The sequence below is a fragment of the Colias eurytheme genome, chromosome 10 (assembly GCF_061535395.1).
Source record: "Colias eurytheme isolate Ceu_HAF_F1 chromosome 10, ilColEury1 Martin Lab GWU primary, whole genome shotgun sequence".
NCBI classification, from domain to species: domain Eukaryota; kingdom Metazoa; phylum Arthropoda; class Insecta; order Lepidoptera; family Pieridae; genus Colias; species Colias eurytheme.
Genome location: NC_142989.1, coordinates 8,680,123 through 8,706,592, shown reverse-complemented (window position 1 = coordinate 8,706,592; position 26,470 = coordinate 8,680,123). Strand labels below are relative to the sequence as shown.

Below are 26,470 nucleotides of genomic sequence, written 5' to 3'. Positions count from 1 at the left end.
TCGTTTCATTTATTAAATCAATAAATAAATCTATACTAGTCACGTCTGGTTCGAAAGATGAGACTGGCTTTTTATTTCGAAAATTTATTTGGCAACACTTAACAGTTAACTGTCATTAAAACCTGAGTTGTTGATGTGTCAAAGCTTGTCAAAGTGATTTTATTTTCTGCGATTTTAGCTTAGGATTTTAGTGATTTCTAATAATTGAAAACTGAGTTGAAAACATGACGAAAACTTTAAACTATGATTAATAAATTTAAAAAGAAACAATTTGAAAGAGATGTAGTTTTCAAGGAAAAACACACAGTGTGACTTGATATTTTGATACTTTTCATCTTGATTGCATTGCACATTATATGATTTGTTTAATATTATTATTATTATTTTGCATGGATGATACCAGTAATCCAGTTATAAACTATTAAAGCAACAATATAAAATTGAACGATCTGTCCGTTCAAAATGTTTAAAGACACAAAATCAGTATCTCAACGAGATTTCTTCTATGACCGAACCATGTTATTCATGTTGAAGAGCAGTACAAAAAAAACAAGATGGAATAACTGCAGAAATGGAAGAGTTAATGATGTCAGAGATAATGATAGTGATTCTTATTCTTTATTCGCGGCTGAACGCGGCTTTTAGATTTAATATGATTATATTGATTAAACAAAATTTAATTGTATTTTATTATGTTTTTTATTACTTTCACTAGCTGTTCTTTTTTTTATCTGTATCAGATAACTGTACCAGATTACATATATATAATATTATATAGATGAAGAGTTTGTAGAGGTTGTTAATCTCTCAAAAAAACAAAGCTCGTAATAATAAATTAAAGTATCAAAACTTTATTTCCAACTATAACCTAAGTTACCATTAGGTTACCTTAATATGATGATTTTTTGAATTTGCCGCCTTTTCCAGTCTTATCTTTCGTTAGCCGGACTATCACCACAGTATCACCATATTTCCTACAGTATGGCGACGAATGTACTTGTGCAGAGAAACGGAGGGGAACTGGCGGGGGGTCGGGCGACGCGGGCCGCTTAATGCAATCACGCTGAGTTTGCATTAACTATCGCGAAAGGACGACGCAGTCGTATTTTTTGTGTAATAATTTTATTATAGGTACATAGGTACTTACATATTCTATTATGGCGCGCAAAAACTGTTCCGTTTACGGATGTAAATCTACATTGAAATCCCAGAAGGAAACAATATTTCAGAAAGATTGTATTAATAATTGTATCTGTTGAATTAAAATCAAAGCTATGTATATGTTGTCCTCATTATTTTCTAATCAGATTGTACATCCCAATGCGAATGCATTACTTCTTAAATGGTATAATATACAATTAAGAACATCCAAAAATAAAGTGTCCACGTAAATAATATTTAGCAGTGCAATATCTGTAATTATATATTTATGAACAAATGATTACCTACATCAGATTTAATAATCGCAATTATTTTGAATGTACATATGAATAAATGATTTCATCATAATATTAATAATCACAATTGTTTTATTTCCCATTTGTTGCAACCCTAGCGTATTTTCGTGTGGCAGCGTAAGTACCTACGCTGGCGGCGGCATCGCGCGACATCAAAGGCGTTTCCTTACTGTAGGAAATAATATTGTAATACTGTGCTATCACTATCATTATTATATTATACATAGTATAAAACAAAGTCGCTTTCTCTGTCCCTATGTCCCTTTGTACGCTTAAATCTTTGAAACTACGCAACGGATTTTGATGCAGTTTCTTTTAATAGATAGAGTGATTCAAGAGGAAGGTTTATATGTATAATAACATCCATTAAATAGTGGAGAAGTACTGCTATTTTTGAGGTTTCTAATGTGATGTCGTAAAAAATTACCAGCCTTACTTATAAAAACTGACTGATCTGTTGCATAAACACCTCTCAGTTAAATAACTCTCAACTCCTTAAACAATGATTAAAATAATCTTAGGTACTTATAAACCTATCTCAGCAGTCTCTCAACTAAGTTACGTCAATATATGTATTTTTTTCTAGTAACATTATCGAAATAAAACCCGCTATTCACGTAAAACTTGACTAAAAATGTACTTTTTGACAAATATGAATGGTAGACTTTATTTTGTATGACGTTTAACTGACAGGATATTGATAACTTTCAAATTTCAAACATTTGTACAGATTTGAGATTTTTGATAAATTCAAATTCAGTTTTAATTTAAAATGAGTTCAATGATCAATAAACGTTCTCGTTCGACGAATTGGAGTGAGGAGGATAAGGTACGTAATGTACACAAGAAATCTAATAGAATGTACTTATTTCCTTACATGTTTTAATGCTTATTAATAAATATATATTGCTCTTTAGAAAGTGCTTCGAAAATAATTAGTGCTCGAGCGAGCACATATTATATTAGAGAATAAGGATACGTCGACTAATACAAATACAGCAAAAAAACTTGCATGGGAAGATGTTTTGTCTTGGTTATTTTAGTTTTACTTATTCTAACAGTTTCTTGTATTTAATAAATTGTTACAGTGTAATAACATTATTATTGTATTTATATTTCAGTTATAATATCATTTCACTCCATAAAAGGGACTTAAGCCAAATACAAAATCAGTGGAGGAATTTGAAGAAAGCTAAGGCTTCGGAACACAAATTTAGAACGGCAAGAAACATGACAGGCGGGGGACCTCCGCCACCAAGTCCTCCGCCTGAAGATCAAGAGCTTATAGCAGCTCTTCCTAATGAGTTTGTGGTTGATAACAATCCTTTCGATAGCGATGCAACACATGGCCAACAGGTTTATATTTTTTACATTTTCTACTGCTATTATTCCTTAATTTGGAATATCCATTAAGGGATAATAGCGCTATGCATATATAGTTTTTTATTGTGAGATTGAGTAATTATATTTTATATATTTATAGGAAGTTACTAAGGAGTCTGCTGATGATACATTGAAATTGAATGAAAATGATGAAAGCACTGCACATGCATAGGTAATCATATTATATAATAATTTGTATAATATTTTTATCAGTTATGTTATACAAAAATATCAGTATTATAAATAAAATTTATATTATTTTAAAATAATTATTATTTTTTTATTTTTAGCCTGAATTGCCAAATTTCTCCACTGAATTGCCACGTATAAATCCTACACATCATATTTTCAAAGCTAAACCAAAAAAAACGTAAGTATGTAATGTTGAAAATAGAATTTCATGAAATTTCCTGTGCTTATTGTTCAGCTGTGATTTATGTGAAATAATGTTTAATGTTTATGTTATTTTTACAGTGGGAAATCAAATTCCAATTACGAGCATCAATTATTCCTCCTTGCAAAAAAAGCAGGGAGGAATTAATGAAGCAACAACAAGAGTTGCATCTATTAAGAATAGAGCAAGAGAGGGAGCTTCACCTATTAAGAATAGAACAAGAGAGGGAGCTTCACGAGAAGAAGCTCCAAATACTTGCATTAGAGGAGGAATATTTAAAAAAAATAAATTTTGAAAAATAATAAAATATGGTTTTTATTGATTAAAATAAGTTTCAATATAAATGGCCCTGTTTATATTTTCGTCTTCATCTTCTATATTATCAGGGATAGTTGGATCGATTAATAATTGATTTTCAAGGCCTGAAGGATCTAGAAAAATACAAAATAAAGAATTAAAATATGCTTATTTTTTATGTATTGGCATTATTAAATATACTTTGTTTACATATTAGTTTGCACAAATACCTTGATTTAAAATAGACTCATTAAAGAGTATTGCTAAATTGTGCAAAACTGCACAAGCAACAATAGTGGTCTTGATCACTTGCAGAGACCCTCGCATTGTTTCGTTGAGTATGCGGAATCTTTGCTTCCACACCCCAAAGCAACGCTCTACAGTATTCCTCATTCGTATGTGACTCAGGTTGTACCTTTCTTCTGCCTGTGTCCTTGGTCTTAATATTGGTGTTAGAAGATGCGAAGTACAAGGATACCCGCTATCTCCAATCAGCTTCCCATGAAATTCATTCTCCTCAAACCTCCGCTTTATTGAGCTTTCTCTATATATGCGGGAATCATGTGTACTTCCTCTCCAGTGACACACAATATCGCAGATTTTAAGGTCAGAGTCACATACTACCTGTAATTATTGTCATCAATATTATTATAAATTAGAAACACATAATAGCACACATAACAATGAAAATTTATTACTTTAAATACACTATGATCAAACTAAAATGTTATTGTACAATGTTCATACTTGAGTGTTAATGGAGTAATGTCCCTTCCTATTAACATAGTACTGTCCAGCCTCTCCACTCACTTTGCGTATCTTAATATGAGTGCAATCTATTGCACCAATGATACGCTTCATCCCGCATATTATGGCCTCAAATTTCCTAATTGCTTTGGCTTCCTCGGTTGAGTTCGACGGCATATTAATATAACGCGAACTTTTAGAAGCTAACGCAATAGCAACATTTCGGGACAAACGGGAAAGTGTCTGTTGACTCATTCTGTGAATGTCAGCACAATCTTCTTGGATCTGTAATGTAATAGATCGTTATACAGGCTTTTCTATTGTATATATCCAAAACTAGAGCACAAGTCACATGACACATCTACCTCATGCCGGCCCCAATATCGAATAACTGCCATCACTTGCAGTTCCACTGGAATACCGCCCCCTCGAGTGTCCACGCGAAGGTCATCCCGAATCAAATTAATGATTTGTTGCATGTTATTCTTTCCGAATCTATACCTCGACCGTAGTGTGGCCCTGTGGCCGCTACAAAAAATATATTGACACCATAGATTGACACTAATACCAGGTTATTTTAATTCTAGGTTGAAAAGTAGGTTTTTAATAAATAAGCACTCTCAGAACAATAGATTTATTTAATAAATGAAACGATACCATTTTAAATTTCGCGCTGTTTATGTATGATGTGCGCATGCCTTAATGCTCTAAGGCGCATGCGCAGGTTTTTATTATTTTATAATTTTAATAAAATAAATAATTCAACAATTTCAATGATGAGCCCATACGGACCTAACGGTAAAGAATACGATTTTGATAAAATTTGCCAATTTTGCTATGGATGGGGTGCTAAAGTGTAACTTTTTTATACCTAAAATTAAAAAAAAATTATTTAAAAAAAAACTAAAGGGGACCTAACGAAAAAACTGTGGGACCTTATAGGACCTAACGGAGACCTATCGATTGAGGTCATTTTTGACCCAAAATTCTATGGATGGGGTGCTAAAGTGCATTTTTTTTTATACCTAAAATTTAAAAAATTATTTAAAAAAAAACTAAAGGGGACCTAACGAAAAAATTGTGGGACCTTAAAGGACCTAACGGGGACCTAACGATCAAGGTCATTTTCGACCCAAAATTCCATTGATGGGGTGCTAAGTTTGCACTGGTGTCAAGTGGCCTAATTCATAAAATATCTACGTGCGACACAAAAGAGATGAAAATAAATGAGGGCGCCACCGTCGCTCATATAGCAACACTGATACTGCGACGCAAGCGATCTTGATACTATAGAATAAAAATCCAAAAATCTATATATATAATGTAAAATAAATACCGCGATTTAAACCGTTATAATTGTTTCATTGTAGCAATAGTGTAAATTTAAGACAAAAATACATTAGTATTTTAATTGACCTACCTAGGTCAAATTTTACTTAAATGTATTTGGAATTAGTTATTTTATAAAAATCGGTCAAGTGCTTAGACTGCAGAGGCGCACATAGAATCAAACATACAAACAAACAAGCATACATGCAGCTCAAACACATTACCCTCTTTCTGGGTCCGTCGGGTAGAAAAAAACAAGGCGATTTGAAAACCACATATTTTTATTTTTTTTGTAGATAAATTTTGTACATTAATATAATTCATCAAAATCTAAATATTCTACTCCTTCAAAGGACTGATCATCACTCTGTTTCGAAGTACTGGCAAGAAGGTACGGGGCATCTTCAGTATCTGTAAATATGATACAGTAAATATGATTTTTTTTCTTATGGTTTGATTAATTAATAGATAGATAGCTGTATGAAAACAGTTATCACTATACTATGTAGTAAAATCTAAACTAGGTACTTAATTTGAGGCTGGTTGGATTGGATATAACTTCTTGACTCAAATTGTGCTGGTCGCACTATAAAAACTAGTTTTTGTTTACATACAAATAACCTCAAATTAAATTGCGAAAACGTAATAATCGCCATACATACATACATTAAACACTCGTCACTAATGGAATATTCTATTTTACGTAGTACTGAGCAAAAATAAATGGAATCTCACCGGTATATTCTGCTGTACGTTTGTAAACGTTTTCCAAATCAGTCAATAAATTTCCAGCTTGAAATTCGGACAAACACCGAATAAAAACTTTATACACCACATCACGGACACCGCTACGTTTAACCTTTTTCATGATGTCTCCTTTTTTATTTAAATTTCTTGTTCTAAATAACAATTTTATCTCAATAATTCTCCACTTCACGAAAAAAACAACAAATTTTTATTCAACTTGACAGCTACATTGCCAATTCAGGGTTGCCAGGTAATGAAAAACGAATTAGTTCCAAAATAATTAATTTCATCTCTTTTATGTCGTACTATACAGTGCGACACAAAAGAGATGAAAATAAATGAGGGCGCCACCGTCGCTCATATAGCAACACTGATACTGCGACGCAAGCGATCTTGATACTATAGAATAAAAATCCAAAAATGTATATATAACTAGCGGCCCGACCCGGCTTCGCCCGTGGTACATATGAAAAATAGATGTTGGCCGATTCTCAGACTTACCCGATATGCACAGAAAATTTCATGAGAATCGGTCCACCCGTTTCGGAGGAGTATGCAGACTAACATTGTGACACGAGAATTTTATATATAAGATATAATCTAAAATAAATACCGCGATTTAAACCGTTATAATTGTTTCAGTGTAGCAATAGTGTAATTTAAGACAAATATACATTAGTATTTTAATTGACCTACCTAGGTCAAATTTTACTTAAATGTATTTGGAATTAGTTATTTTATAAAAATCGGTCAAGTGTTTAGACTGCAGAGGCGCACATAGAATCAAACATACAAACAAACAAGCATACATGCAGCTCAAACACATTACCCTCTTTCTGGGTCCGTCGGGTAGAAAAAAACAAGGCGATTTGAAAACCACATATTTTTATTTTTTTTGTAGATAAATTTTGTACATTAATATAATTCATCAAAATCTAAATATTCTACTCCTTGAAAGGACTGATCATCACTCTGTTTCGAAGTACTGGCAAGAGGGTACGGGGCATCTTCAGTATCTGTAAATATGATACAGTAAATATGATTTTTTTTCTTATGGTTTGATTGATTAATAGATAGATAGCTGTATGAAAACAGTTATACTATACTATGTAGTAAAATCTAAACTAGGTACTTTATTTGAGGCTGGTTGGATTGGATATAACTTCTTGACTCAAATTGTGCTGGTCGCACTATAAAAACTAGTTTTTGTTTACATACAAATAACCTCAAATTAATTTGCGAAAACGTAATAATCGCCATACATACATACATTAAACACTCGTTACTAATGGAATATTCTATTTTATGTAGTACTGAGCAAAAATAAATGGAATCTCACCGGTATATTCTGCTGTACGTTTGTAAACGTTTTCCAAATCAGTCAATAAATTTCCAGCTTGAAATTCGGACAAACACCGAATAAAAACTTTATACACCACATTACGGACACCGCTACGTTTAACCTTTTTCATGATATCTCCTTTTTTATTTAAATTTCTTGTTCTAAATAACAATTTTATCTCAATAATTCTCCACTTCACGAAAAAAACAATAAATTTTTATTCAACTTGACAGCTACATTGCCAATTCAGGGTTGCCAGGTAATGAAAAACGAATTAGTTCCAAAATAATTAATTTCATCTCTTTTATGTCGTACTATAATATATAATTCATAATCACATAATTTATTTATTAAAAATCTGTGTTAAAAATAGTATTATTTATAGTATTATAGGAGGTAGCAATACTACTCCAAACTTGTCAATGTGTAAATTGTCAACTGTCTATTAATGACATCCGGCATTCTTTTTAGTGTTTGACAGCTTTTGAGCTAAAGGTATTTTCAATAATATGTTCAAAAATTCATGTTTTTATCGAATATTTACTGTAAATATTAAACTTATTGTATAAAAGAACAAATTGTGTTTCGGCTTGTTAAATCCTTGATCTGAATGTGAACGGATTTCCGAGATTTTTATGGGTTACTAGAGTGCTAAGCAGTGTTGTGTTTTTCAGGCTAAATCATGGCCCCCAGAAAAAACAAAGTTGCGAAAGAAGAGGTTCAAGTGACTCTTGGACCACAACATTTGGTGGGTGAAACTGTCTTTGGTGTGGCACACATCTTTGCTTCTTTCAATGACACATTTGTTCACGTTACTGATCTGTCTGGTCGGGAAACCATCGCCAGGGTAACAGGAGGCATGAAAGTCAAGGCTGACCGTGATGAAGCCTCTCCTTATGCTGCTATGTTAGCCGCTCAGGTATGTTTTTTTTTTCAGTTATTATGTATATCTCAATGTTGGAATAAATTATAACCTTAAATATTGTTGGTCTTTGAAGTCAGATATAAATATTAAGCAATTAAATCTTACTGTAACATGTAGTGCAGATTGTAATCTAAAATTACGAAGTCAAAAGCCACCAATAACTTGTCCTCTACCTTTACAATATCATAAACAATGTATCGAGAATAGTTCAACAACACAATCCAACAAATCTATCATCAAAGTTTCGATTATGTTAATTCTAGTCTAAAGATGAATTAAATTAAAATACTTCAACTCATATACATTTTTTATATTCTTTATAAATTTATATTTATAAAGCATTTGAATGCCATAAAACTAAACATAAATTTCTACTTCAACTCAACTGTATGATTTAATATTTGAAATCTATTTCCAGGATGTTGCTGAAAAATGCAAAACTCTTGGTATCACCGCTCTGCACATTAAGTTGCGTGCTACTGGTGGCAACAAGACCAAGACCCCTGGACCTGGTGCACAGTCTGCTCTCCGTGCCCTCGCTCGTTCCAACATGAAGATTGGCCGCATTGAGGATGTGACACCCGTGCCATCAGACTCCACAAGGAGGAAGGGTGGTAGACGTGGTCGCAGACTGTAATCTTTAAGTTTAAGCCAACTGTGTGCTGTAATAAAATGGTGTACAGTTTTTGATTGTTTTATTTGTCTAAACTTACCTTACAACATAATTATTGGATGCTTTATGCATTATGGAGTCTTATTCACAATTACCTTAATGAGTAGCTCTTGCCTTAATTTAAACTCATGACACATTTGATAAGGAGTTATTGGGGTAAAATTTCGAAAATATTTAAAGCAAATTTGAATAAAAGGGCATAGGCAGGTTGCAATCAGCTTTATTTGAAATACAACATGACCTGTTTATTCCTCTTAAAAAAAGTTTTATGGTGAAATCAGCGCTGTTCAGGTGTTAAAGCCCGACAGCATGGCTGAGTCTGACCCGATTGCCATGTAAATTCTCTTTTTTTTTAGTAATGTAAGTAGTTGTTAAGTGTGTGTAACTTGTGGCAATAAATATTTTTTCTTTCTTAAAATAATCTCATGTGTCACTCAGTATGTAGGTAGGTGGGGCATAATCTCAGGACGTCTCACAAAAACACCACAAGGGATTTTATTGATAACCCCTGATTAAACTTTAAAAATTTGTTTATAGTGAAAACTTCCATAACAGATTCATCAATCATGATAATAAAATAATATTTGGATTGGCGAATCCATTGTAATGAGACTTTCACTATGTAGATGATAAAATACTTTGTAGAATAAATGTGAACAAAAACAAAACATATGCTTGTTACTCATTTAATAATATAATTTCAGACAATAAATAGTTATGTAGATAGGTACTATTCTTTAGCCAACACAAGTACACACACAATTTTGAATAGGTACAAATTTTCAACATAGGTAAGACGTATAACAATGATTTATATGAAGTGGTAAAAATTCAAACGAGCTTTTATAGACATGTATGTAATTAATTTTAAACTTGTTTTTATTTATGTTTTAACCTTTTGAACGCCAATGACATCTATAGATGTCATGCGCAATCGTGCCCTGTGCGCCAACGACACCTATACATGCCAAGAAACAGATCATAGATAAATACAAAATAAACATATTAAACCTTTACTTTTACGTGTTTTATTAATACAGTTTATGAACTGAATCCCCAGTTATTACATAATTGTACACAGTAAACAAAATTGCCAAGTAGTTATTCAAATATTTGATGACAAAAAATAACTTAATTAATGGCTAAAAAAGCATGTTCTCTCGCGCCAATGACATGTATACGTGCCTACTAGTGATGTAGTGTAATATTCAAGTAACTTCATTAAAATTTCAGCGAAATTACTCTAATTCGCTTAATTTTTGTAATAACTACAAAAAAAATATATAAGCTTAGTCACTGAGAAAAAAGGTAAATACTACATTCTTTGGTATAATACCATATTGTCTATATTGTGGATATTGTTGATTTGAATATTTTCCTTTTCGCCAATCATGCGCATCCCTAGCACAGTATCGATATGCAATCCCTTCTGCGCCATTGACATGAATAGATGTCGGACTGGTGACGTCGTAAGCGCGTGAAGTGTTGTTAAGTGCGGAAAGTTGTAAAAATATTTTATCGAGTATTGCCGAGAGTGTGAGTGCCTTTATTAAAATATTCTTATGATACAAATTGTCGCTATGTCATATCAAAATATGGTAACCTACATATAATTAGTATTTGTAATAACTCAAGTATTAAACTAAATGATTGGAAAATAAATATGTAGTTTTAGAGCTATTACGCACTGTCGACAAGTCGCCGGCGACTGTGACTTACTATAGTTTAAATAGGGGCTTGCGCACTGTCGACCAGTCGCCGGCGACTCAGTCGCCGGCGACTGGTCGACAGTGCGTAATAGCTCATAATGCAATTCCCTTTATTTAAAGGTAATAGTTGTTTTGATATTTACAAATAAACACTCCACAATTATACCTATAGTTCATATAAACTTAATAAATAAACTCGATAAGTTATAATAATATACAGCTACACATCCCTAATCAGAAGCGAGAGATTATAAAAAAAAGGATGGTTGCCCGCGCCATTGGCATGTATACATGCCAATGGGGCGTAACTGATAGAGAATAGTGTTGTAACTTGCTGCAATTTTATATGTATTTTTGTATCTCAAAAGGTTGATTTTTTTTGTTGATAGTTGCTATTTAATGTGGTCTTAAGTTTTTACAGTAGGAGATGAGGTTAAATAAATATTATTTTTGTGTTATAAGCTGTTTATCCAAATATTCAGACGTGAATTATTATGTTTATCGATAACATTTTGGAATCCCTACTATTTTCAAGGTTATCTCATTGAATTTGTGGCTTGGCGTGGAGGGCACGGCGATGCGTTTTTGCTCTGGCGGTCAAAAGGTTAATATAAAACCTCAACAGTGTAAATATATAAGAGTAGTTTGTTTGTGTTTCTGCCGAATGCAATGGCCGAATGTGTTTTTTTATGTGTAAAATGTACCAATTTTTTAAATTAAATGTTAAACGGAAACGGTGGGATAGTATTTAATAATAATATAAATTCAGGTTGTATGATTATTTTGTTATGAGCATTTTCTTTTTGTTACCAACTTTTTTTTGGGTGTATAAATTTCTGAAAGTTAAAATTATTTCGGTTTTTATTTTATTATCATTTATATAATTTTAAAGTTAATTTAAGGTAAGTCGATATTAAATTGATCTATAATATTAAATAAATCAAGTTATAAAATTTTCTCAAACGATAATTCATCTAGTCCGACATTTTTAAATAGTCGATGGCAAGCATCAAACCTTATTGAAACTATAGAATATACAATATATTGTGTAAAGAAAATAAGATTGTTATAATTTCCAAGATATCTGTTTAAACTAAATAAGAATATATTAAATAAATCTCTAAATCACTAATTGTGTCATATTCGAACATTATAAGCCATTGTAAAGAAATACTAAAATTTTAAAATTCTAATTCAAAAGTATACAATCAATTTTACAAATCATATTATCACATTTACAATAACATTGAATGTAACTCGACTAACATAATATAATACAAGACAATAATGTGTTGAGCTAGCTATGAGTGGATACTGGTTAGGAGGCGTCCAAATTAACAAAAAAAAAAAAAACACCTCAAGTAATTTATGGACGCCCTCTTAACATATTTTTATGTATCGTAAAAAGAAAATTATTGCATTCATACTATGGCAGTGAGAGATAAAAATATAATAGACATGAGATTATTTTTCAAACAATTAGAGCTACCATTTTTGAAATTGAATTACCAAATCCACTCATTTCTCATCACCAACCTAAGAATTTAACGCACTCAAAGACTAATATAGTTACAATACGAAACATTCCTATTTTTATTTTATAGTTATTGCACATTTAACGTTTTTTTTTTACAATCCTGTTTAAAATATATTAATATAAAATTATGTAAAAAAAAACTCAAAAATTCGCTATTAAAATTCCGCGAGTTTTCACACGTACCGTTCATTTATAGCGTGTGCTAACCCTAGCAACTAGTCATTGCCATACTATTAACAACTAGACTCATTAAAAAGTCCGAGCGGCGTTGTATTACACTTTCATTGAAATTAAAACCTTATTGCGTGGCAATGTACAGAGTATCGCTCATCAGAAAACTCTGCCTAAGTACACGGGTTGGCAGGGTTTTCCTTCGGACATTTTTTGAGCGTTGTCTAGTTGTTTATTGTACGTCAATGTGTAGAAAGGTGTGATCAATGTGGTCAGGGGCGAGTGTCGGGTTCGGGGACCGGCCTCGCGCGCAGTTTGCGCTACAACACCGTTTTTAAGCGGATCTTCTTGAGGTGGGAGGGCGAGGCGTTTGGGAAGGAGCGACGTTTCGCGCCCATAGACATCGTCTCAGTATGTGAGACGGATTGTGAGCCGAGTACTGTTCCACCGGCCACGTCTTCCCAAGTCCCACCCAACATGTCTTCTGATGAGGAGGAGGCTAGTGCTCTGCAGCGGTTCGCGGACCGAGTGACAGCCCCACGTAGTGATCTTGCGTAGGTACGTTTACTCAGCTTAGCGGACACTATTGACGTTCTCGTGCTTTCCGCGTCGTCCGCTGACCGTCTTAACTTCGTTTTTCCCACTTGTGTTTTGCTTGCGTTGGGTTTGCGTATCGCGAGCACGTTTCTCCGCTTGGTGGATAGAGACTTGGGTTTCGGTTCGTTTTCAGCCAGATACCGGGTCCGCGATGGAGTTTTCGCCGGCTCGTTCTTCTTGCCGAATTTCATGTTCATATTTATGATCTCGTGGCCGGAGCGTTGTGCGAGTACGGGTGGGCTGCGACGTCGCTCTGTGTCAGTTTTGGCCGCGACGTAAGCGTTTTCCTTTCTTTCTTCTGTCACTTTGGCTTTTGACCTGGCGTATAGCGGCACCCGCGTTGGCGACGATGTCTTTGGTCGAAGTCTGGACATGGTCAACTGAAAACCATTAATCCCCATCAATTGTATATAAAACCAAAACGTACCGACAGTTATTATCAAATTACGTTTTAGTAGTTATGATGCATGGTGTTATTAGAACGCATGGGACGACACAAATCAATTTAGTTTCCTTACCCATACTGTTTTAGTAAGAACCTGGAGGTTTATAGTAGTTTTGGGGACGAATTAACACTGAAAATTAAAGAGGTGTGTTACAAAATAATAAAAACAATTGGGTGTAGGGTCAAGGCTGTGGTTAAACAAGAAGAAGATAGTATAGATAGAGTGGTATGAATATAGAATAGTAAGGTATTCCTGTTTTAATTGTCTAAATATGTTATGTTCAGAAAATATGACAATGGTAAACTGTAATATAATACTCCTTTTAGATATTTATGTGTACAAGTGCATCATGTGCAAATGCGACTTCAGATTTGTTGTAAATTATGAATAGTGCAGTATTTCCTTTGTATCCTATTTGTGTGTATTTGCCTCATTTGAAAGTTATTTATAAAATAAACTTCACAATATTAGTTTGGGCTTTGTGGCCTGGTTTGAATTAAACTATTATCCACATAAAACCTTCGGAGGCATGTTCATCGCAACCAGATTATTATATCTTATGTAATAGAGATATAGTCATACACACACACATTAACACAATTATATTGCGATAAGTATCAATGTTTACACAATCCGCACATCTGTTCTTGCAAAATAAAGCAAACATTCACATTCACACTCCTACCAATATCTGCATTATTATCAAATGGGCTGGTACATTTTTCCACAAGACGAAAAAAAATTCACATCCGCATAAAACCGTACTTGTGTTGTTGATGATCGACTACGATGGAGCTTACCTACGAATCGTAGGCTACGATAAAAATTCCGTTTCACTCCCAATTTTAATTTAATTTAATCTATTTACTATTTTGCTTAGAAATGTACCAGCACTACATTTCTAAGCAAATTTCATGTAATCCTCATCACATTCACAATACAAAACAAATCTGCGGCCGCATAGTGCAGCCAGTCACACCACGCCGTGAGGTTGCGGTGTTCGGAGCACGGGATGCGAGAGTTCGGATGCTGCCCATTTAACTCAATGTCATCCAATCATCAATATATTCACTATAACATACATCTACATCCACATCCAAACATCCGCACTTGTACATACGCCATAATCCAACTTGCTACCATATTTTCCCTTCACTTTCTTTCAATCTATTTATCATTTTCCACATACCACCATACTTATTACCTCATTTCACCCAAATTTCATCCACACTACATGCACTCACATCAACAAACATACAAACATACATAAATACGCACCTGTGGCCGCATAGTACGTGTGTGCGCCCGCAGCCAATCACGAAGTGCCGCGAGGTTGCGGTGCTCTGAACACGGGATACGAGAGTTCGGATGTTGCCCAGTTAGATCCAAGATCGAGGCCCCTAGCGAACGACCCACCTGGAATTCACTTGTGTGTTGATATTTTGTGGGAAAATAATGTTTTTGTAGTGAAAGATCTAGTTAATTTTCTAATTTTCTAGGTTGAGGATAGATGGGGATAAGATGTGTTTAAATCTAGTCTGTTATTTGGTGATGAATTAATACTATCTTATATATTTTGTCTAGAAGACTCACCTCCAAAATATTTCTTATCTATACACATAAAAAATTAAAAATTTTAACAACGTATTTACAAAAAAGGTTCTTAATTATCCTATAATGGTAGGAACTGAAATTTTCATTATAATATTGTCGTGCTTCTAAAGCAGCGTGCATTCGATATACCTGGAGTCTTTTGAAGAGATATCACAAGAAGATAAGCATAAATACAAGCTTTTAGTCAACTACTTGTACATTATAAATTTATAAATATAAATTTACACATACATTATAATAAAAATTGAAGTAAAACTTATGGACAAACCTTCATTGGGTCTATCTCTTCGAAAGCATCCCAATTCTTAGCACGAAGTCTTATCTGAAAGGATTGCCACTTCTAAATTTCGTTGTAAGTAGCAATTCTGAGTGAAATTGCTTCTCAAACTAAGTATAACATCTATTTCTATAAATGATTACTTTTTTACTAAATTACCTTTTCGTTCATAAGAACTCATTGATATGAATGAATCTATATGGCAAGTTAACAAAATGTATTAAAACGACACAAAGGACGTGTACTACTAGTTACTACGTACGTGTACTACGTATAATAATAGTTATAACCGCTGATATTATATGTTCTAATAACTTATTACTAAACTTTAATAAAATACAAAACAATATGTCCCGATATGCAGATCTTAAACAAATAGAAACTACCGCGCGACAAAACTGGAACTGCGTATAGATCGCGCTAATCTATATACGAAGACTTCGTTTTGAAGTTGAATTAATTTTGAGTTTTGTTTCGCTACAATTCAATACATCAACTAGTACGATCTGTACGCACTACGTGTACCAGACAGGCCTGTACCTGGAAGGGGTTTACCTCTTCGAATATATGCGGCGTGTACTTGGGCGGGAGGGGGGAGTGTGGGCTCGCGGGGGGCGGGGCGTCGCGCACCGCGGGGGGGAGGACGTTGACCAGCCGACCAGTGTTGTAGTTGCACTCGAGCGTGTAGGACCGGACCAGACCGGTGGCCTTGAGGACCGCTACACGGCCGGAGCCTTCGCGCGACATGCCGTCACGTCTGTCCCTGTTGTTTAATCATGTATGAAAATAAATAAATATAATAAAAAACTACTCATATACGCTCAAAAATTGTGTAAACTAGACCCAACTCAAATGTCCGAAGCTAAACTCTGCCAGCGCGTATATTAGGCAGAATGAAAATTCTGCAATATAAATATTGGGCGATAAAATACTGATACGACTTTAAATATTATGGCAATGAAGTAAAACGTTAATTTGAATTAATCTTTTATACAACATCCTTCGGACTTTTTTACGATCTATTAATAGACGATTGTAAGTACAGTTTTTGATAGAATGTCAATGTCTGTTGATAAATTTTGTTTGTGATGGAAAAAAAAATTTATTTTATTTTTATTTTATTTATTGAGGTCATCCAACACTTGTCACAACAATACTTATTATATAGGTACAAGTTACAATAAAAAATTTTGACAATTGTGACAAACAATTATAGGACAACACAACATGGAAAAAAAAATAATAATCTATACTTATAATAAATCTGTAGAGAGGCCAATTCTGTACATGAAATATATTTAAAAAAAAACTATGAAGGGGTGATAAGGGATCGCTACTGATGCCAAAAATGCAATCAGTAAAATTTTTGTCTGTCTGTCTGTCTGTCTGTATATTCGTTATAGAAACAAAAACTACACGACGGATTTTAACCAAATTTGGCACAATTATTCTTCATACTCCTGGGCAGGTTATAGTAAAAGAATCATGTAAATCGGTGTAGAAACACCAAAGTTATACATGAAATACGCTATAAGTCATCGCGCGAGAATACAGAATCATGCCATAAGGATTATTTTTGTGTATCAGTTGCCGCGTTCGACGCGCTTCGCGGCGGGAGCTATAAAAAGGCGGCGGGTCTGCACCCGTTTCGCGTTGTCACGGCATCACGTGTGAACGGCTGAACCGATTTCGATAATTCTTTTCTATTATATTCATTGAAGTACGAGGATGGTTCTTATGTAGAGAAAACGTAAATATGTATCACGGGCGAAGCCGGGGCGGACCGCTAGTATCTAATAATTACGTTTGAGTCAAGTCACGTCACAAAAGGAAAAGAATACAAACCAAATCAAGACAAATCTTTGAAATATTTACGTATTCTATGACAGTTGTCGTGAAAAATATCAATACAATTGGCATACTCATTGACTAGTTTACTTAATCTACAGACGGGGGAATTTCGGCCAAAAACGGTCCTACGCAGAGGAGGAACCAAAGGTGTAATTTTATTGCGCGGGTATCTAGAAGGAACTCTGAGATTAAATTTATTTAACAGTTGCGGACAATCAATTTTATTCTGAAAAAAAAATCTCACAATCATAAAAACCAATCTTTAATAGAATTACGTCATGTATATTTTTGTTTATGTATTTCTTTTTTACCGCGAATAAATTAATTCTATTTATCTACATTACTCACTTGAGATACATATTCCGCTCAGTAAAGTTGCACGATGAGAAATGAAAGTGCAAATTGTTGAGCGACATAATGCGCGGTAGAAGCATGCATTCGACCGAGTTGTCGACGTCCTCGAAGTGATTGCCGTACATGAAAATACCTGAAAAACAAGATGCGTTAAACGTTTCGTAAGGTTAAGAGAAAATGTGAATAGGACTTTCCAGAAGAATTTAATTTTCACAAAATGTAAGAGAAATAGGCACAAACTGGTACGTTACTGAATAATCAAGTTTATGAATGTATGTCATTCAAAACCATTAAATTGTTAAAAAAATCCATTTAAGCAGTTTGATAAGAAAAAAATTGAAATTTGTCTTAAAATAGAAATGAAGATCTGATGGTAACCTTGACAATAACTTATTATAAAGAGTATGGAATAAAAACCTTTTTTGGAAGCATGTCCATGTAAATCAATGTATAAAAACAGTCCACTGTCTGGTTCCTTGTAGGCGCTTTTTGTGACAATAGTAGTGTTGGCTGGCGGGGGTTTCTTCTTAGTTATCGCTTTTGTAGGAGACTTTGGTTTTTCTTCCTTGACTATTGGTGTGGGTTGCTGTAATGAAAAAAAAATGTATTCATCCATCAGGCCCCGGAATCACAGATACAATAGAAAATCTATTGTGTCGCGGTCGGATCTGGCCGTTCGGTGCTCAATGGGTTAAAATAGACATTATGTAATCATTTAAGTTCATTTAACATCAATTTATTTTTCAATATTTATTTTGGTTTGATTCCAAGTTAAGAAAAAATGAATTTTAAAGAATAAGACAAGATTCAATTTTTGAGAAATCTCTGCAAATCGTAAATTTTGTTGAAAACATTTTATGGTTGGATGGCGACTAAATATTTCAATAATTATCAGCATCTTAATGTATACTAATATTATAAAGCTGAAGAGTTTGTTTGAACCATGTACTCACAATAATAACGTCGGTATTAGACAGTACGGTACGCGGCGCAGTAGCGCACACATCACCCCCGTCCCCCACACACACGCTCACACCCACACTTGTCGACGATATTGTTTCTGATATTTTCTGTACACATATAATATAATATTGCTTTATTGTTTTTTTTTGGAAATGTACTATAATATATATATATGTCAATCAAAATCTTTCAATGAGAGATATTTTTAAAGAATTGATAAATGGGCGAATAAGGTACGCAGGTTCGGATACCGCCTTTTGATTGAATTTTTTCTATAAATTTAAATGGTTTCAAATGCTTATGTTTTATTTAATAATCCGCTATCTATAGCGGATTGCGGATAGCGGGTGAATATTTCCTCTAGGAAATATTCACTAAAAAAATCTTAATAGCTTTGTCTCTGTTTACCTTATAAATTGGAATGTTTCATTCCAACATAAGTAATTAAAAACTTCTATTCGGTCTGAAATTCATTAAATCTACATCAAATGAGACTTACCACTTCTTCGTTGAACTCAGATATCACATATCTTTTGAAACAGTTTGTACAAAAGTAAACATTGTCTCCATCCTTAACGTACTCCGTATCCTGCAACTGAATAATACACAGTCTTATTTTTTTTTAATTATACAACTACTTTTTCTACAAAACTATTTTCATCAATTTTTTTATGACCATCTAGTCAATATCTAAGTGCAACTCTACTTTTGCAGTTTTTTTTAAGTACCTTCCGTTGTTGTTCATCAATTTGGATTCTTTGATGTTCGCGATACTCGTCTATGGAGTGATAGGTTGGAGTTTCGGGAATCATCTGTATTGTATTTTATTAATTCGATTTTGCGTATTGTTTGCGAATTATGATTAGAAAAGGTACAGGAAAAGGGACTACATTTTGATATTTGGATTATATTTAACTAGTTTACCGCCCGCGGCTCCGCCCGCTTCGTCTAAAACTTGATAAATTATACACTAAAACCTTCCTCTTGAATCACTCTATCTATTAAAAAAAACCGCATCAAAATCCGTTGCGCAGTTTTAAAGATTTAAGCATACAAAGGGACATAGGGACAGAAAAGGCGACTTTGTTTTATACTATGACGTAGTGATGTTTATAAAATTTGAAACACGAACAAGACTTTGGGTATTCTCATGGCAATATATTTTCCTAGAAATTAATCGTATCTATACTAAACACAGTTGGAAAAATGTCTTTTCCTAAAAAAATGTAACATATATAAAAAAAATCAAGAAATTCATACCATAGCAGCGCTATACCCGGGCACCATACTCGCTATCCCGGGCATAGTATCTTCCATACGACTGACCGCACGTCTACAGTCCTCACACCAGCCCACTTTAACATTCGCCATGCGATCTTTACTGCCCATTGCACTGTCCCTATAAGATAAGGAAAATGTTTATTGAAATTATAAGGAGGACACGAAGGCTAGGTGCAAATAACATAGTACTAAATATATCTTGCAAAGAAAAGGGAAAAAGTTGATATTTCAAATTATTCTGACTCGATTAATGTCCATATAAGCCGTTAAAATAGTCAACGATACCAAAATATGAGTAATTCTATATTTTGTTTTTTAAAAAACTTTTGGTAACATGAAAGTATTCTCAATATTTTTTTCTTTCGGAACGTTACTCCTACCGTAAAATATGGGCATTCGTTTTGCCATATTAAGCGGGTAGGCGAAATACAAGTCAGGATCCAAAACCGCATCTGCGTTTTTGAAATATATAAAAGCTAGAAATATTTTTTTTACAGAACATAAAACTAACCCAGCAACCGAACTACTAGACTCCATGAGCAGGCTGATGCTATTCTTCAGGGTATCCCTTAGTGGTTTGAGCGGATTTCCTCCATGCACGTTCAATTCTTCACTAGTACTCAAATGTACTGTGGACCCTAAACACGACCTTAGTACTTTGTCGTTGAGTAATGATCTGTCTTCCATATTTGAATTGGATACATCGGGCGACATTGTTTCGGTTGTTTGGGACGGCATCTCTTGCAACTTCATGTCGTATACCTTGAATGGGAGAAGAAGATCTTTAAAGCTTGTGTATTCTTTTAATTAATTATGTTTTTCCATTATAAGTAAGTATTTATAATTGATAAGGACAGTAGTTAACGTTATATTTTGGACAAACAAGGCTTATTTTAGACTAGACTAAAGAAGTTTTATTTTTTAATTTTCAGTTTTATAAATGTTATCGAACTTTATATTGTACAATATAAAGTTCAGTAATAATTTATTACAAATAATGCCCTTTTTGCATGACAATGCATTATTAAACGCACCTCGTTACTTTGCAGTTCTTAATTATAAGGCGAGAAAGGTCATGATACTTAATTATAAGGGTAGTTGTGGATCGTAAACAAAACATTAATTAAAGTTCACGTGCACGCTCACATTGCATTAATATCTAATCGTATCCCATACGCTAACACTATCGTACAAACAAGTGTTATTATTCCCTTGTCGTTCATTAATTTATCGCTATCTAACTAATGGATGTTTTAATTAAATATGTACTGGGAACTTTATCGCCAATTTGTTGAATGAATGAATGAATGAAAAATACTTTATTGCACACTCAATACAGGATTATAAACTAAGAACCATACAACTAACAACATGTACAGAGGGCGGTCTTATCGCTATAAGCGATTTCTGCCAGACAACCCGAAAATTTAAAAGGATTACATTTATGGTGGTGGTGCATTACAAACTTAAAATTTTGATTTGAACTAAAATAGAATTATAATTAATAAATATAAAATATAATTATAACCTAAATAATAAATATACATAATATAAATATAAATAAATTTGTTGAAAAAATTGAAAAAACAATATTTTTTAGCTTAAGCCAATTTCAAATCTAATTATAGCGGGCATCAACAGACCTCTAAGTGTGTGGTATTTTAAAAATAAAGCTAACAAAATTCGCAAATTGGCTACATGCCACGGCGGGCGTTGCAAGTTCAATGTTCCGACTTGGTAACACAAATGTGGTATAATTACTAATTAGCCAATGTTTTTGTAACCCACATTATTTCAGTTGAACAAAGATACATTTTTCACAAATTGAAATGTTTTATAAGACAATGATTTCGTAACCCATATATTTTTAATTTTAGTTGAACTGCACTTGTTTTTAAGTGAACATTTTGCTCTTTATTTCTTAAAAGTGTCAATAAAGCTCACGAAAAACAATTAGGTACTTTTTAAAATTAATACATTTTATTGAAATAAAAAGAAAATGTATTTGTCCAGGTTATATACCTACTAAAATGGTTTTGAAGTAAGTTTTTCTTATTTTGATTATTAGGAGATAATTAGGTATAACTTATAAAACAATATTTTTATACCTGATCAGCCAAATTTGAAGCTTCACCACTAACAGATTGAAAGTCTTTAGAAGCTTCATTTGACACTGGCTTGATAGTGGTAGACGACTTATTCTTCATCGCAGATGTGGCTGACTTCTCACGTTTGTAATCAGATCCTTTGAATGCATTCTTCTTCTTTTTGGTGTCTATAAACTGTTGCAAAAGAGATAAAAACATCAGAACTTAAAAACATTTTGGGTAAAAAAAGATTACAAATTACATACTACAACCGAAATAAACCTATTTAGTGTGTGTAATACATAACAAAGCTCTCGGAAAATAAAACAGATATTATAAAGAAAATTTGATAGAATAAAAATAATTTACCTCAGCACTTTCACTGATGTTTCCTATACTCCTTGAAGTAAAGCTCTTGCTTTCCTCAAATAAATCTTCTTCCTTTTCATATCCGAAGTGATAGTATCTAAAAATTGGAAAGATGTTAAAACTATTCCTACAAGGTATTACAAAGAAATAGTAATCAATTATACAATTTGTATTATACTAGCTTTTCGCCCTCGTCTTCGCCTGCGTTTTTAAAAGGAAAACCCGCATAGTTCCCGTGGGATTTCCGGGATAAAACCTGTCCTATGTGTGAATCCAAGTTACCCTCTATATGTGTGCTAAATTTCATTATAATCGGTTCAGTAATTTATGTATGAAAACCATACATACATACATTCAAACCTTTCCTCTTTATAAAGAGGATAATATATAATATTATAATATTAGTATAGATTATGCTTTAGGAAATAAAATTCTGGTATAGATTCATTAGGATTGTAATTTCTTTGCTTATGTATAGCTTGAATGAAAAGAAATGTTTAGGTAAAATTTTATAGTTGTCTTTTCAAATCGAATAAATCATGAAAAAAGACTAATTTTAATATCATCCATACCTTATTAAAGCTCTTGATGCGTAGACCGTCGGATGATACGTTAATGACGGGTTTAAATACACCCTGTTTAGATTCACCCCTCTAGTGTCAGTTCTATAATGGCCCCTGGCAACCCCATCTGGATTGAGAAACGGTATCATTTTGAACACATATATCTTCCTCAGTTGAATCGCAATGGGATCATTCCTTGTTAATATCAGGTTTAAGAAGCCATTGAATACAAAGCTTGATGGTGTCTCTCCTGGGTGCACTCGGGCAGATATAAATATGACCTGTTAGGATATAATTTCATTTTAGTTTTTACAAATGAAATAAGAAGTTGTTTTATATGTTTCGAATAGCTATTGAATGTTTTTTCCCATTTATCAATCGTATGAAATGTATTTTGTGAAATAATTGAAAGTAGATACGCTTGGCTATTTATAATTTACACACTTGTAAGTAAGATTTATTTAAATAATTTTCATAAATTACAAGTATAAAAACGGCAGTATTACCTTTTTGTTCTGAAACTTAAATGGTCTTTCTTGATTGTCAGGAAACAGATTTTTCAGTCGATCCTCTCTTTCTGTTGTTATACCATGATGTGATGTTATAGTTAGCAAATCCACTCTTCTCCCTGTAAGTTTTTATAATTATTAAGACTATTGCCAACAAAAAAAAGGAAAAATTATAAAAAAAATATATTTTTTGTACCTTCAAGTGAATAAATAAGACATTCCCTGTAATAGTAGATGTCATCAGGTGATTGTGGCGAGGGCAGTGGCAGTATTTTGAGATCAATAGAATTTAAAGCTATTTGCAACTCAGCAAATGAGAATGGATATGTGAAAGCAAAAAATGTTGTTGCTTTGGGGTTTTCACTTGTTCTGTACTTGAAACTGAGAGTGAAGGTATTATCGTCCGTCTGAAATAATTAGGTTAAATAAAGTATGGCAGGGTTTATTGAATAACTCAGCTTCATATGACTTTTCCAATGTCATTCTTATAAGATTATTTTACAGTGATCAATCGCTACATACAAGTGGCATAATTTCATTATTATTTTCTTTGTAATATAAGACATTCTTACATATATCTATGTTTATAGAGTTGTTAATGAAAAGAAATTTCATTGTTCATCTTACCGAATGAACAGGACGGTCTCTTATCCTTTCCCATTGTGGTTTCCCTGGTAGTGTCCTAGTCACAGGTGCCATTCCTTGATTATACATCTTGCCTTGTTTGTTCAAGTTTATGACATTCAACCTCACCTATAAATTTTTATTGTTTTGAGTGAAGTAAAAACTAAAAATATACAATTATGAACATCTTTTTGATGCATTTTGACTCTTATTTTAGGAACATTTGTTTTGGGTGGAAATGTTGAGTTTGGAATTGATTATTAGTGGGAATCATAATTGGCTAAATAAATAATAATATTTTCATTTTTTTGGCATACTTAACCCATTGACCACCGAGCGGCCCGATCGGGCCGAGACACAATAGATTTTCTATTGTGTCTGTGATCCGAGGACTGACGGATTAAATTCCTAACAATAATTTTCCAATATTATCCTTGATCATATAAATTTGAATATCATAAATCTCACCTGTACATTTGGTTCGGCTGCCTGTATACCAAAGTAAAACCAGGTGCGGTTTCCATTCTCAAACTCAGTGCCAGCACAATCAGGCCTCGTCCAAAGATTAAATTCATAATCAGGTGTTTCTGAAGTATTTGTTTTCTGATTGACTGTTGGAGCTAATAAATTTTTATGATTATTTAAATTACATGTTATTGCATACAGAATAGATAATGAATGCATCCATGATCAAACTCCCTCTCATTCATCTATATAATAATAAAAGTTTATGTCTACATTGCCGAAAATGTTAATTTTCTTGTTACTTAATATTAATTAACAGGTATACAAGAGGTACTTATAAAAAAAAAAAAAATATTTACTTACCAATTAGCTCCGTTGGGACTCGCTCTACATGTCCCAGATTTCCAGAGTCAAAATTATGAATAAAATAAAATCCACCGCATTCTATTATATTATTTCGATCCATTACTAATTACATTGGCCTACATTATACAAAAATCGCTAATAAGACAATTTTACAGGGTTCTTCCATATGTTTTAACACAACAATTTTTGCGACGATATATTCTTTTCAAAACACATATTTATCAATTTCGAATTGACACCATAAAATATAAAACTTCACTGTTTTTCTAAACAAAATTATGTAATTTTGTTGACATCGATTGACGGATAACAGCTGATTTGTTTTATTGGTAAGTTTTTATATTTAGAACGATGTTAATCTCGTTAAATTAAGAAATTTCTATATTAATTGCTAAATATTACTATAAAATTTAATTATATTGTTTTTAAAATAAAAAAATATAAGGTGCATTCACTTTTCAGATGAAAAAATTATTTTTTCCTCATAAAATTTTATTCAAGATGGCTGCCCAATATACAGCACAGATAAAGCAATCAAGACAGTTAAAAAATAAAACAATGTTATGAACAGGTAATCAACTAGATCTGTGGGTAATCATAATGCTCTAATCACTAATGTATGTGTGATTAATTTTTTTTAATTTCTAATCTTAGAGCCAACATAATATATATATATAATATGAATGGGCGGCATAATTCATCATCCGATACACTGACTTTCATTAGGGGTGAGAGCAAAGAATAGAAAATCTCTCTCTGCGACAATGTGTCTTTATGGCAGTAAGTGACTACCAAAATAAAAAGTACTGTGAACCCACAGGTGATGATGTGAACCCATCATCCTTAATAATATAAAATAATAATAAGAATGACAGGGTAACTTTTGTAACAAAATCTCTATTAATTAATTATTATATTCTGACTCTGTTTCAAAGTACTCTATGTTCAATGTTTGCGACCTACCCGCGTTTTATTGGTTAAAAAATTGAACATAGGTACCTGATGATGATGTTTCGAAACCAGTCGTAATTTTTTGTAATAAATAAAAATCTAAATATAGTGGAACTAGTGAATTGTGTGTTTCTTTATTATATCAAAATCTTCTCGATATTATTAAGGCCAAATAATGTAGCTACCTATCTATATGTAAAATAATATGTATATGGATGTGAATTGTGATGCTGCAAATACCACCCATGTACATGATAATATTCTGTACCTACCTGGCAAGTATGGTAACTATCTACATTACTATGGATATCCTACTTCGTATGTATATATTTCCGTGTACATAAGATACCATAAAAAATGCCTTGTCCCGCGACCAACCCACGACTGTTTCAACGGGTGAAATTATTATTTCATACAATTTCTATTAGAAATATCAGAATGG

The 26,470-nt window shown here is 33.0% G+C and overlaps 2 protein-coding genes and 1 long non-coding RNA gene across 6 annotated transcripts; 2 read left to right on the top strand and 1 right to left on the bottom strand.

Moving 5' to 3' along the window:
- The first annotated feature begins 1,608 nt into the window (after positions 1-1,608).
- Positions 1,609-3,541, top strand: LOC149905341 (uncharacterized). 2 transcript variants are annotated; one of them, XR_016457141.1, is made up of 5 exons: positions 1,609-2,286; positions 2,579-2,813; positions 2,941-3,012; positions 3,131-3,210; positions 3,315-3,541. It is a non-coding gene; the product is annotated as an uncharacterized LOC149905341 (long non-coding RNA). The 2 variants fall into 2 exon arrangements; XR_016457142.1 differs by lacking the exon at positions 1,609-2,286 and adding an exon at positions 2,314-2,490.
- Positions 3,542-8,067: 4,526 nt separating this feature from the next.
- On the top strand, positions 8,068-9,306 carry LOC149905340 (small ribosomal subunit protein uS11). The gene is made up of 3 exons (XM_090106647.1): positions 8,068-8,191; positions 8,371-8,615; positions 9,040-9,306. The coding sequence occupies exons 2-3, from the start codon at positions 8,379-8,381 to the stop codon at positions 9,256-9,258; spliced, it is 456 nt and encodes a 151-aa protein (XP_089962773.1). The 5' UTR covers positions 8,068-8,191; positions 8,371-8,378; the 3' UTR covers positions 9,259-9,306.
- Positions 9,307-11,614: 2,308 nt separating this feature from the next.
- On the bottom strand, positions 11,615-25,611 carry LOC149905339 (cytosolic carboxypeptidase-like protein 5). Of its 3 annotated transcripts, XM_090106073.1 has the most exons (19): positions 25,075-25,611; positions 24,715-24,866; positions 24,250-24,375; positions 23,819-24,029; positions 23,620-23,741; positions 23,123-23,394; positions 22,551-22,647; positions 22,203-22,376; positions 20,606-20,856; positions 20,074-20,212; positions 19,542-19,625; positions 19,313-19,408; positions 18,804-18,920; positions 18,268-18,436; positions 17,845-17,983; positions 16,201-16,408; positions 15,637-15,690; positions 15,033-15,170; positions 11,615-13,688 (listed from the first exon to the last, which is right to left on the bottom strand). In XM_090106073.1, exons 1-19 carry the CDS (start codon positions 25,175-25,177, stop codon positions 13,032-13,034), a joined length of 3,309 nt encoding a protein of 1,102 aa, XP_089962199.1. In that variant the 5' UTR covers positions 25,178-25,611; the 3' UTR covers positions 11,615-13,031. The 3 variants fall into 3 exon arrangements, with proteins under 3 accessions (XP_089962199.1, XP_089962197.1, XP_089962198.1); XM_090106071.1 differs by lacking the exon at positions 19,542-19,625; XM_090106072.1 differs by lacking the exons at positions 15,637-15,690; positions 19,542-19,625 and having other exon boundaries at positions 25,075-25,610.
- Between the last annotated feature and the right edge of the window lie 859 nt (positions 25,612-26,470).

Coding starts and splice junctions, on each gene's coding strand:
- LOC149905340 (XM_090106647.1), top strand. CDS start 8,379: ATGGCCCCCAGAAAAAACAAAGTTGCGAAAGAAGAGGTTCAAGTGACT. Junction 8,616..9,039: donor CTGCTATGTTAGCCGCTCAG/GTATGTTTTTTT, acceptor ATCTATTTCCAG/GATGTTGCTGAAAAATGCAA.
- LOC149905339 (XM_090106073.1), bottom strand. CDS start 25,177: ATGGATCGAAATAATATAATAGAATGCGGTGGATTTTATTTTATTCAT. Junction 23,742..23,818: donor TCTTATTTATTCACTTGAAG/GTACAAAAAATA, acceptor AAAAACTTACAG/GGAGAAGAGTGGATTTGCTA. Junction 18,921..19,312: donor CTGAGTTCAACGAAGAAGTG/GTAAGTCTCATT, acceptor ATATGTGTACAG/AAAATATCAGAAACAATATC.